General features: G+C 37.4%; 1 protein-coding gene across 3 annotated transcripts in view; it reads right to left on the bottom strand.

Annotated features, from left to right (window-relative positions):
- MACROD2 (mono-ADP ribosylhydrolase 2) overlaps positions 1-13,138 on the bottom strand; it is an 854,218-nt gene that overhangs the window by 269,163 nt on the left and 571,917 nt on the right. For all 3 annotated transcript variants that reach the window (XM_068675719.1, XM_068675720.1, XM_068675721.1), the window contains one exon: positions 12,755-12,785. In XM_068675719.1, the coding sequence (XP_068531820.1) occupies positions 12,755-12,785 (31 nt within the window). The remainder of the gene's footprint in view (positions 1-12,754; positions 12,786-13,138) is intronic.

Genomic DNA, 13,138 nt, shown 5'->3' with positions numbered 1-13,138 from the left:
AACCTTGTGTATGTACATAAATTAAACAGCTAGAGATTCTTGCACATTCAATTTGTCAGTTATTGTACATTCTCCATTTCTTGGTTGCCAAATATGATAAATTCAATGGCTGCTTCTGATTACCTATATTCAATAAAATGGTGACAACTCATTAATCAGGCCACACAATAGGGAGACTGGTATAAGGTTCCACAACCTGAAGTCCTCATTAGGAATGACACAGAAGCATTGCCAATATGCACCCTCATTATCTACATCATGGCTGACAGCTTCAATTAGAAGGGAATCTAACACCTTCCTATGTGAAGAGCCCACTATACATCAGTAAATTATTAATATTACTGAGAACTAGTAAATTATAACTTAGGAAGTCCACAGCAAAATAAAATAGAGGAGATTCTGAGAATACAGACCAGCAATTGGTAAGCACCCTAACTAGCATTACCGTCTTTTTTCCATATTGTATTTGGTGCTGTGGAAAACACAGTAATTGTTCCTTCCTATTAAATCAGACAAAAATCATCTTAGCTTTATTAAGCAATGCCTGTCTAGCAATTGAATTGTTCTTTTCTCTCATTCCTAAAGACAGAAAAACAGAAGACTACAATCAACTAGCAAATAGAGCTCAAAACATTGTTGGCCTTACATAGTAATGTTCCTAACAGCACTTGGCTTAAAAAAAAAAAAAAAAAAAAAAAAAAGATCTGGAATCATAATGCTCTGCTGTATTATGTTTACTAGCTACAACAAAAAGAACGGTTAAAAATCTATCAGCAGCATAATGTTCAGAGCCTATTATGGACACAAGTATAACTACCTTATGGTAATTAAAGGCATAAGAAAATGATTAATGTTCTGAAGACACAAAACTGCATCAGTTCAAAAGCTATTATGATTGCACTGTCTACAGCTCACAGCCTACATGGGGCAATTTACACTGATAAGCATTCTGAATAAGACTGATACTCAGTTTTTTTCCAGCATCGGGTAATGACCTGGTACATAAAGCTAAAACTATACACTGCACTCTCTTTTCTCTTCTGGAACAGTTGATTTACCCTTAACCTAAAGCCGAAACTGCTTTTTGTTTTGTTTTGTTAGGGTGGAGAGGGGGGCTTTTTCGGTTTGTTTTCTTGTGTGTTGTGGTGGTTGTTTTTATGATCAGGTTCTAAATCTGCCTGTCCTGTATTTTTCTCATGTGCATGTCCAACAGTACATGCAATCTTCTCCACTTTTAGAAATAGTCTTTTGGCCATAAAACAGAGAAATGGGAAAATTGACACGGAAAACATTCAAACCCAGCTGCCAGATAGACCAATGTACCAACATCCATACTGGTCTGTGTTTAGCTCAGGGACCTCTGAACCCAGCCCTTCCCATGCAGGATCACCAGAACATTATTTACATTGAGCAGCACCTTCCCTCAGCAAATGACCGGCTGAGACCTCTAAGTGCTGCTGGTTTGCTTAGTTGAATTGAGAATTTGGCTTTTGACAAAACAACAGTCACAATATGTGATGAAAGATGATGTTTTCCATATGCAGTGTTACAAACTCTTTGAAAGTGAAGGCTTAATGTTCTTATTCCTGAGAGAAATGAAAATAGAAAGGAACAGAAAGCCTTCCAGTGCCACAACATAACATACTGTAAATTATTACCTTATAAATAGTGTTATGCATTATTTCTGTTACAGGGTTCTTTCGAAGATTACAGAGAGAAGAAACAAAAGAAAAACAAAAAAGTATGCTGCACTGTCCAAAACTAAATTGGAAAATGATAAATACAGTTTATCATCTACTAATATTTAGGAAAGAATGCATTCCACTCTTGTATATAAGTAAAATATTGAAAAGAATAAAAAGAGGCACACAAACAAATTCTTTACAGAACAGATTTTAAAATAGTGTCCTTTCTAAGTGGTTAGAAACCCCTTCAAGAAAAAGATAGCAAAGTCTTATCTGCCAAAAACAAACAAAAAACAACAACAAAAAAAAACACAACCAAACAACGAACCAACCAAACAAAACATTATTGGGAAGGTATGATACAAGTGACCAGATATTTCACCTGCTAAAATCAATGAAATTATAGCCAAAGTGAATAGAGTCAATTAAAACAAAACAAAACAAAAAAAAAGGAAAAAAAAAAAAAAGCTAGATCTCTTCCTCTAAATGCAACGGACTATTTCACTGCCAATGGAAACCATTATAGCTCTGCAACCAAGGTACGCTGACCAACTCTAGTAAGAATTATTCAGCTCTGTTTCTATTTTAGTTACCAGATGAAAACCTAAAATCATAATAGTAGACAATATAAGGAACATTATTAAGAGTAGGTCTGTTAAATTGGAGTCTTACACTCTAAATATAACCCAACATGTCACAAATGTATTGCACCACTCCAATAAAGATACTGAAAGCAAACTAACTAAAACATCTAACAAGAGTTCTCATTTTTTTTTTGATAGCTGACAATAACTTCAGTTCATTTCAGTTGCCATCCTTTCCCTTTTCACTTGGAGCCACAAAGGCCCTATTCCCTGGGACAGCTTCAGAGATGAGTTAGCTTCACTCAGACCTGTTCGCAATAATCATTGCTGTGACAGGCTACTTGCATGGTAGCCGTAACACGTCCACCCCAAACAAGGAGCCATTTTGTTTCTTATGGGATCAGACACAACATCACTCCACGCAATGTAATTCAGGTCACGCTCTCTCCACCAATCTCGTAAGACACTGCACAGTGACTCTTCCTCATCAGGACTAATCCAGGCGATCCTCGTCCCGCAGCAGTGATGGACAAGGTGCGGGGCAGCACTCAATAACCTTTATCACGCCCGCCAAACCCTAGCACTGAGCCTGAGCAGTTTGTTTATGGGTGGTGCTGGTGACAGGCACACCAGTGAGTCCCCACGTTCAGCCTAACGGGGTGAATTGAAAGATTAGTCTGTCATGCCAGCATGAGGCCTCATTTTTCTTCTGTGCTACATAGGTCGCCCCCTTCCCGCAGCCTGTATTTGATTGTGATTAATTTGTCAAGCTGGCTATAGCATGGAAATGAAGAAATGGATTGCCAATTACAGTTAGTCTTCTCACAGAATACCTCTCGAACCGGCGCTATTCTGCAGTAGTGACAGCTCAGAAATAAACTGAATTCAGCTCGATCGAGCAGAAACCTGACCCAAAGTGTATTTTAAAGCATCAGAAGGTGACTTTTCCCATCCTCCTCTAACCAGTCCTTTGAGTAGATGGTTGGCTTCTATCCTGCCTGCCTGGCAGGTACACTAAAAGGCTATCCACATTTCTTTCTGTAGTTACCTTGTTAAGAAGTAGTGAACTTCTGACTTAACTCTTCAACAAGGTACACATTTGTTTCTGAACATCTCACCCTGAGTAAGCCTGAAGGGGAATTTAATATGTATACCATTACTGCTCAGTAAACAAAAGCAGCTACGATCCTACTCTGCACAGATGCTCTTAAGAGCATTCAAACTTTCTTCTGAATGGCATTTACAAAAAGGTAATTTTTGACTCTTATTGTGTTTCCTCTGCAGTAAGCCACATATGTTTTCAGAAGCTGTTTAATATTTCATTAACACAGACAACTAGCTTAAATTTAATCTATCAGAATCCTATTATTCATGAAACAGAAAACAATTCCAGAATGAGATTTTTTTGTATTAATAATAATTAATACAGAATTTGAGAAATAATACCTCAATCCTGACAACGCATGCATGCAATTTATTTTATGCACTGATACAACCTTCAGCAGATTACTGAAGTTGCATATGTTTAAAGAAGGTGTACAAATCTAAAAAATCAGTTTTACGAAAATACTCAAGAAAAATCAGGCCACTGTAATACATGTTTCTTTCCATTGCTGTAATTAGCTGTATTTTATACTGGATATCACTTCTTCAGGCAGAAGAAATGAGTGAACAAGTTTCCAAAAGTCAATGGCACACTGGCCTCAAACAGGTTTTGAAGACTAAGAGCCAGAACTCCATCCCAGGCCCATGGCGCTCTTTCAATAACACCACCACCACAGACAGCAATGTTCATCTGACTTTTCTAGTTGTCTTCTGCCTCAGCAGCTGTTGCCCTTTCCAATGATATATGTCAGCATTCCTATCTCACAAAGATGCAGGAAAAAAAGGACAAGACAGTGGCAGAGACACCTTTGAATTAATTGTCTTTCAGGTACCATGATGAGATGCAAAATAGCAAGTCTGTTTTGATCATCTTTTATTTTGCTTGAAGGGAATGAGAAAATATCTGTCCTTGTACTTGCAACATTTTTTGTTTTTTTATTTTTTAATCTTTCAGGCTACGTAAAAGCCCCAATATTACTGCATATACCTCTTGCACACTTCTTTAAGTAACTTCCAGACATCAAACATCTGGGAAAACATCTTGGCAGTTTGTAGTAAATTTGAGCATATGGCGCCTTTCTGTATTTGTACTGGAGGAGTATTTAGGGTCATCAACACAGATGAGGACCATTGCAACACATATTACATAAATACACAGAAAGAGAAGCCGCCTGCTATGAAGAACAGAAAATGAGGCAAATAATGGGCATCTCCAAAACATTTTGTGGCTAGGCCATGGCATCACTGACCAGAGTATCACTGTGCACCAGAAATAAGGAAAGAATAAGAGCGAGCAAGCTGTTTTCCTCATGTATTAAATACATAACACAGTTACAAAAGTTCAAAAAGATGCAGTTAATACCTTCGTGGTAAAACTAATTGATACACATCACACCACAAATATTATTCCTAGTTAGCGCTTATGTCTTAGGGCTGTTAAAAACTACGTAAGGGCACACAAGCACAGGCTAGTGCGACTGTTCTGTTCTCCTGGAATACATTTTAAGTCATGAGTTGTATCCAATATTAACTGAATATGCTTAACACTTCATTTCTAAATGCGAGTTAGAACAATTATTCAGTATTGAAGTGGTTGTGGTTGATGGATTAAAAATCTTACCCTAGGCAATTTTTATTTATTTATTTATTTATTAAGTTTTCCTAGCTGCTGAAGTCTATAGTATTTGTGATGTATAACTAAGATTACTTACAAGACTAGTCATGCTGAAGTGCACGGGTAAATGAAATCACTGCTCCTATGGCACACCTCATCTCCAGTGCAAGTTTTCAAACCAAGGAGTAGTTTTACAGCTGTCAAGATGATACCTGTTTTTCTTTAACTAGATTACTTTCATATGTAGTTCCTCCTTTCAAGGAAGCTCAGTTACATCATGAAATTTGACTGAAACCACTAAAATAGCTGTCTTTATTTTCACAATACGTTTAAAACTCAAAAGGTAACATACTTCACATACAACATACACTTTAAAATCGTGGAAGGCATGACAAAGATGTTCCAAGAATTACTAATTTGTCACACTACACTTAATGATTATATAAAAAATAAAAAAGCTTTGCTATAGCACCTGATGAGATCTCACCAAGGAATCTGTAGTAACAGTGTGATTCCTTGATGCGAAGCTCAAGGAATTTCTGCCAATGAAGAAAACATAAGCAACTCAGAATCACAGAAAAACAGAGGTTGGAATCACCAGAGCACCTCTGGAGGTCACCTGGTCCAACCTTCTGTCCAAGCAGGAGAAATGTCAAACTTAGATGAGGTTACTCAGAACCTTAGGGAATCCCAAGGGTGCACAGCACTGTCTTTGCTTCTCAAGATGAAAAATATATGCAGAAATAGCCGCAAATAGCAACATACACACTTTGTTGATTGATTTAATTGTCTAAATAGGCATCCAAACAATTATACTAGTTGCTTGGAGTCTCAAAACTCTTTGAGGCAATCAATTTTAAGTTACGTCAGGCCACTTCATTTCCTTTTATGCACTTAAAGATAAATAAAGTGAAACTTGCTAATTTTAAACGTGGACATCCTTCAGCTATTTGCTGCTTCTCTGATTCTGTGGTATATTCCACACTCGTTAAAGCCTGTACAGACAATGGAATTCATGAATGGATTGGACTCCAAGATTTCTTCTGGGAAGAAGGGGCAAGATTACATCAAGGAAAAAAAACTATACTGATAACTGGGCCTTTTACCAAGAGCTATTTTATACTGCATAGATCATGTTATTTTAAAGTCTTTGGTACAAGGTCCATATCTTTCTTTTTTCATTATTTTTTTTCCTTAAATTCATATCTTAATAAATTGGCTTCAAAGAAGCCTCAGCTTTTCCTGATTGTAAAGCCGCAGAACACACATACGATGAATGACCTTGTTGACACTGGCCAGTAAAATTTACAAGAGGACATTAAATGATGTTATTGGTGTACAGTGACACAGGAGTTCAATTTTTGTCATGGTAATTGAGACAATCTTAATTCTCTGGATGCAAAAAAACAAATACCAGAACAAATATAACACCCGAAGCCCTGGTTCTGTTATCATCAGTATGGTTTCTGCACATTACAAATCTTTTCCAGCTTTTTTTTTTTTTTTTTTTTTTTTTTTTTTTATATATGTTGCAGAATAGCTTGCCTGGGAAAAAATAAAAACATGACAGAAACATGAGGAAAAGCCCCCAAAGTGCAATCTGGTTTCGATGCCTTTGGAGATGTCACTGGCTTTTCCTCACCAGTCTGCAATACCTGTACAGGTCATTGCAAAAGACACTACCTATGAGTTACAGACATGCTAGGAACTTCAAGATAGAAGCCACTATGAAGCAAGAGAGCACAAAAACAACTGTTTCTGTGAAGTTGCAAGATTGAAGCAGGCAATTAACATATACAAATATAAAATCAGAGCAGTAAATATAACAAAGAAGTCAGACCTCCCAGAATTTACAAAGCCTTAAGTTCTTTATGCTTCTACCATTTTCAAAAGAGAAGCAACTACATTGGAACTTTACCTATCTCTTCCTAAAAAGAAAAGGGGAAAAAAACAACTAACGATACCAGAAGGCAACTGAGGAAAGAATATTAAGTGTTCAGTCTAAGCTTTTGAATTTATTTATTTTTTATTAAGGATGGTACCTAAACAGTATTTTAATGAAGGTTAGGATTTGTCCTCTAAGGTTTAGGTGAAATGTTTTAAGTCGGACAGACAGCAAGAACTTCAGAATAGATAAATTTCATGATAGCCTTACTACAATATCCACAAAATGCCAATTTCCACAGAAAAAGAGAGCTTATTAAGCCTCTTTTTTGGAATCAAGTTTGAGCTTCTCCTTTCTAAGTATGTCATGTGAATGTTAATTTTAGACTGCTGAGAGCTCATTGATTTACACTTTCCAGTAATCATTTTTTAGTATGTAAAATATGGGAAAAGACCGATTAGTATCACGGACACTACACTGTCTGAAATAAGAACACTGTTAAATAATGTATGCAACAAATTTTTATACAAGTAGTAATTAGATTTCTAGGATTACTTGAATATTATAATAGTCATTTCATAGCTGCTCCTATTATTAATTTTAATAATAGTCTCATTTAACTGGCAATCAGTCCCAAAAGAAGCAACAAAAAATGAGTTATCATACATCTTCATTTTCACTAAAATATTACATTACACAAATTACGGAGTAAATAACAAAATGCAATTAACTTCCCAATGAGTTACGGCAAATGACTGTTAAAACCACACTGTGGTGTCAAATACTTGATGCAGTCTGGGTTGAGGGATGAGGAGCTGCTGATCAGGTTAAGAAAATGTTTTAGTAATAGGAAAGATTCATCTTAATGGAACATTTCCTTATGCGACCTACTGGATTCTTCCAGTCAGAAAATTCATATTATAACATCTATTTTCCTAGGTTACCACTACAGCACAATATTCAAATGCTGATTATCACATACAACGTCAGGCCATTAGGACGGCTACAAGGACTCAGAGCATCAGACTGCAGATGAATACCAGGCTGCTTCATGGTTACCATTATACCACGTGCATTATTTGTGCATAGCGGCTCTGAAAATTTTCAAGCTAACTCCTTCTTTGGAAAGACAACAGTGCAACCCTTATTAGAATTGCTCATTAAAGAAATACATCTCTTAGGAACAAAATGCCAACAGAAAATGAGGAGAAACAGATGGGAAAGATAGAAATAGATTGCCTCAACCTTTAGCCCTGTGTCAGAAATTTGTTCTGCCTTTGAAAACATTTGGTTTAGTCTTCTGACTCAGATTTTCAGAGGGCTTTTATAATCCTTCGGTGGTGCACCTGTCGGTTAATCCCTTGTTACACTCTATCTCGGATCACCTCACAGCGAGAAGAGCTGATGGACACGCTCCCAGCCCTGTGTAGATTGCTGGGATGAATTGTTCTTCGGGTACAGAGGACGCCGTGCTGGAGGTCAGGACAGCTGCGTGACAAGCTGGCACTGCACCGAGGGACCTCTCTCCGCAGATGGAGACAAGGCAGAGTGGAGGATATGTGATAGCTCCCTGCATCCTGCCTTGAGACTGTATTATACACTGCACACTTTATTTCACTCCTCCCCCCACCCCTGCTTCTTTTTCCCTCCTTGCTTTCCACGCCTGCTTTTCAGACTCTCCTGCAGCAACACATAATAAATTTAACCTTGCAATGTTTTGCCATGACCAGGCCAAAAGCTACAAGTAAGCTTAAGTGGCCTGATTCTAAAAGAAATAAGTCTTACTCCAATGTAATAAGGGTGTTTAAAATGTGGTGAACCGGAGCATTCCCACTGCCTACATCACTGCGGACCCATTCTACACTTTGATGGCTTTTAGATTTTTTTCCCTTTCCCTCTCTACATTAAAAAAAAATAAATAAATCAGCATTCACAACAAAATCTAGAGAACTGTCATTATCTTTTTTCTCAGAAAGGCTAGATGATACTTTGATGAAAGTCAAGCTATGGTAAAATATACAGGTACACTGGTGTAGAGACAAAAAGAAATACCAGCTGAAGATTTCTCTTCTTCTCGTCTTTCTTCCCCTCATTCCTTTTTTCCTTCCCTAAGCTTAAAATAGCATTTAAATTCTTGCTTATTTTGCCAGAGAGCAGCTTTCATTGCCAAAATAAGTATCTGGGAACAGAAGCCAAAGCCTGTATTACTGTAAAATAAAAGAAAGGTAACAAATAAGGTGTGCATAGACCATAACATCCCCAAATCCTTCCATATGTAGTCCAGCCCATAATGATCTCTCAACAGAGCATGTGACAAAGCATGAAAATTCCCGTCTTCTCATATCCATCTGCAAAGCCTTGTTTTAATTTTGCAGCTCATAAGATTTGTAGCACCATATCAGACATCCCTGTTCACTTCACAGGCTGCAAACACCATAACTTGTGGATAGCTTCTTAAAGACATGATAATGACGTGCTCTTCCATAAAAACTACCCAAGGAAGTCACTTTTTTTTTTTTTTTTTTTTTTTTATCTTCTGTCAGTACCTCAGATATAAGAAGGTGTTAATGATGGTGAAAGTGGATGCATAAATAGTCATCACTGTGTATAAAGTAAAAATCAGACACAATACAGCCTAAAATAACTCTTGTTACCCTCTGGACTACAAGTTTGTCTGTGAATTTATTTTTATCACCTTTATTATTTTTTTAATAGCAAAATTTCTTTGAAAAAGAGAAGAGACAAAACAAAAGAATATCCCTAAAATCGAAATTGGCCTTAATAAAGCTGCGACAATGCTAACCTTGTGCTCCTGGCTCAAGGCTGAGAATTATTGAACTGTAGCTCTGCCACTTGCTGCCCCAGTACAGGGCAATCCCTAATGACATGGGAGCAAGTACAAGTCCTCTGTACTCCTGGAGCAGTTTTATTTATGAAACTTCATGCTCTTGTTATAAAGGAAAGCATTTATTGCAACAGAAAGGAGTAACCCAGGGATCCATGGGGACATGAGGCTTCATAACCTTTGCTTTCTTAGACTGATTATCAGTTTAGAGGCATATTAGAGCTGACAGAGATCTCTCAGGAAAAGATAACGCTGTTTTTTTCTCCAAAGCATCTGTGGGTAGACCCATACTTTTTCTGCAGACTTTACAAACATTCAGTACCGGTTGCTTCTACCTCATTTTTTAAAGATTTAATCCCTTGTTTGAAGTATCAGACTTTTAAAGCATACATCCCTCATGAGTGAAACTTTTGCCAGCGCTCTTTAAATAGGAGCGCATTAAAAGCAAAGTTTTGACTCCTGGCATGGCGCCCTAGTGGCAAATGGCCTTCCTGGGGCTCTAACCCATCCAGGCTGGAACCTCCCCAGTGCTGCGGGTGGAGGTGGGGCTTGTGGAAGTGTTTGGGGAGGAAAGGCAGACCTTTCCTCCATCCAACACCCTCTCATGAAAAGCAATCTGCCCTTGGCCGAAACCTCTGAAAGAGGCTTGCTTTCTTTTTCCCAGCTTCCTTTTTATGGGAAAAAGGGAGTGATCAGCAGTGATGCAAACAGGAAAGGACTGCTCTCCAGAGAAGTGTGACTACTTTCATCTAATGATAATAGAGAAGACAAGCAATGTAGGCATTTACAAGAATTTGGAGTAAAATGCAATCCAGATTCTTCAACTGCATCCACTCAGCCAATCTCTTGCAAATTTGCCCCCTTCCACTGGGTGGTGAAACTCAGTTATCAGCCCAAAGTTTCTGCATGGACAACATTTGTTCATCTGGATCTGAGGTGGGAAATCAGGGCTGTATGTTCCTTCACCAGCACTTTACTGGGATAGTCCAGCATTAATTGTACAATACATGAAGCATTACTAATCAGCTAGACCACCAGGAATGAAACTGATACACTTGCTTCTCTAGACACTGACATTATCTAAAGGAATGTGTATGGATAGAAGGGAGAAAAAACAAAAAACAGAAAGATGAAAGCATACCTTCGTGTGTTTGGGGTGTACCTTACACCTCGAGCACAACATGTAGCACAGCTTGAAACAGGGTTGCCCATTTAATTGCTACGCCAGCACCCAGTACATTTGGGAGTTTGGAAAGAAGATTCTACCTTCTCTCCCCACCCGAATAAGTATTTTTTCAATGAGGAATAGAAGTTATTTATTGAAAAATAAAAAAGTAAAAGCAAATTAGAGGTTAAAAAAAAAAAAAGCTATACAAAAAACATCATCAGTGAAACAGAATATTTTACAAGAAATATGCCTCAATTCTCCTAACAAAGGTGAAAAAAGCAACCAATTATTCAAACGTGATGTTTCCGTGATGCCACAGCGTACCAGTTAAAAGCCAATGCTAATTAAGAAAAGCATAGCCCAGGAAAGTAAAATCTAGATTCCTACTGGAGATCCAGCATCCTTTATCAACTTCAGGTAACTATATTCCTCACCTGCTGGGACCTTTTCTATTAACTAGGCCAATTATACAATTAAGTTGCTATTATACGCAAGTTCCAACCACTAGTAATTTCCATACATTGACACCATACCTTGCTGATTTTTGTGAAATAATAAAAACATGTCTGTTTAGAGATTTAGAGATCAAGGCTTAGGTCACAAAGTCAAGAACTAAAATACAGAACCTTCCCTGAAAGTTCAAGAGGTGGACCTGAACTGCAGACTAAGACAGAGTTGTAGCTGAAGCCAGATTCATTTTCAGTAACTTCTGGTGTTTGCAGGAATCGCATCTGCATGTTCTTCTGCACTAACAAAGGTGTAGTTCAAGTGACAAAAAATACACCAAACTAATTTATATTATGCCCTCTGAGGCCTAATTCACATTTACAGCCAAACAAACAATTTTAAATAACAGCTTCTCCAAATATTTCTTGAAAAAAAGAAAAAAGAAATAAATATTCCTGTCACTTTGTTTTTAATAATTTTCCAACATCCGCAATACCCGATAAGTTAAAGCTGAAATTAATTTAGCTAAAAACTACTAGATGTTATTTTCACATAATAGCTCTATCATACTATGGTGATACACAATGACTATATATTTTTTTAATTGCTGCTTTTTTCCCCCCTCTAATATCCCTGATTTGTAGAAGTAACCTAACCTATTATCAATGCTACGTACTCGCTGAAGCTAAATGAGAGAAAAAAAAAATCACAGCCCACATGTTTTTTTTGTGGCAAAATACTATTATCCCCTGGTGAATTTGCACATCCCCTCACAGAGTTCTCCACATATATTTCCCAATATGGAATAGTGCATCTTTTTCCTCCTTTAAATGTCATGCCCACTTCTTCCACAGTGCCAGTCAAAAAGTAGCTGAGTTGTTTTTTGGTTTTTTTTTTTTGATTAACTTTTGTCATATCCATTTTCCTTCATATCTTCAGGCAGCATTAATTTGGGTTTAAATTAGTAAGCTAAACACGTGGAAGCACAACTCCAGGGAACTGAACTTCATGGTATTCTAGCAAGTTTGTTTGAGGAAAATACACTTTCTCCCCCAGCCTTGGACACTGTAGAGCCTTGCTTGCTTGTCTACCTTTTGGATAGAAAATTTTATCAAAACAGTGTTTTTCCAGTGTTGAAGCCACAAGCAGTGTGTTTAAGAGCTACCAGAGCTACAGGAGTGTAATCACAGTCATGGGCCCCGGCTGGCAGGCTCCTAAGGGCTGCACGATAGCATCCATTTACTAGCACGCTAGTACCCAGTCACAGTCAAAGGCTTTGGGTCTCTTATTTAACACAGTACAAGTAGATTCACAGGTCAAAATGACTGACAAGACATCTGGTATGAAATACCCCTGGTTAAACAACTAACAATAGCAATAAAAACAAGTAAGTAATAAGTGATACCTAAGGTCTTACTCACCATAAATTCCCGTTGAAATGCAGGGGAATGCCTGTAAAACAAGTGAAAGAACAAACATTAGTGGGATTTCTGTTTTCTGAACTTTTTATCAAAAACTGAGCATATTTTTAAGTGCCTGTTTTTCAACACCCAGCAATTACATATTGGAGACTTCACTGTTACAGCATTCACTCCACAAGCATTTTCATGTCATTATATGAAACATATTCCATATGTTTTCCTTGCTGCTAAGTTAATAAAGCCATATTCTTTTTCTCATCTCAAGCTATCAGCAACATTTGAACCAAGAATCATTATTAAAACTCCCTCTTGAGCTAAAAATTATCACCATGAGCTGAAAATGAATGCCATGAGCTAATGCAGTAGAAGAAGGTTGTATTCTTT

Source organism: Anas acuta, chromosome 3, assembly GCF_963932015.1.
Source record: "Anas acuta chromosome 3, bAnaAcu1.1, whole genome shotgun sequence".
Classification (NCBI taxonomy): Eukaryota; Metazoa; Chordata; class Aves; order Anseriformes; family Anatidae; genus Anas; species Anas acuta.
This window is presented reverse-complemented; position numbering and strand designations above follow the sequence as displayed.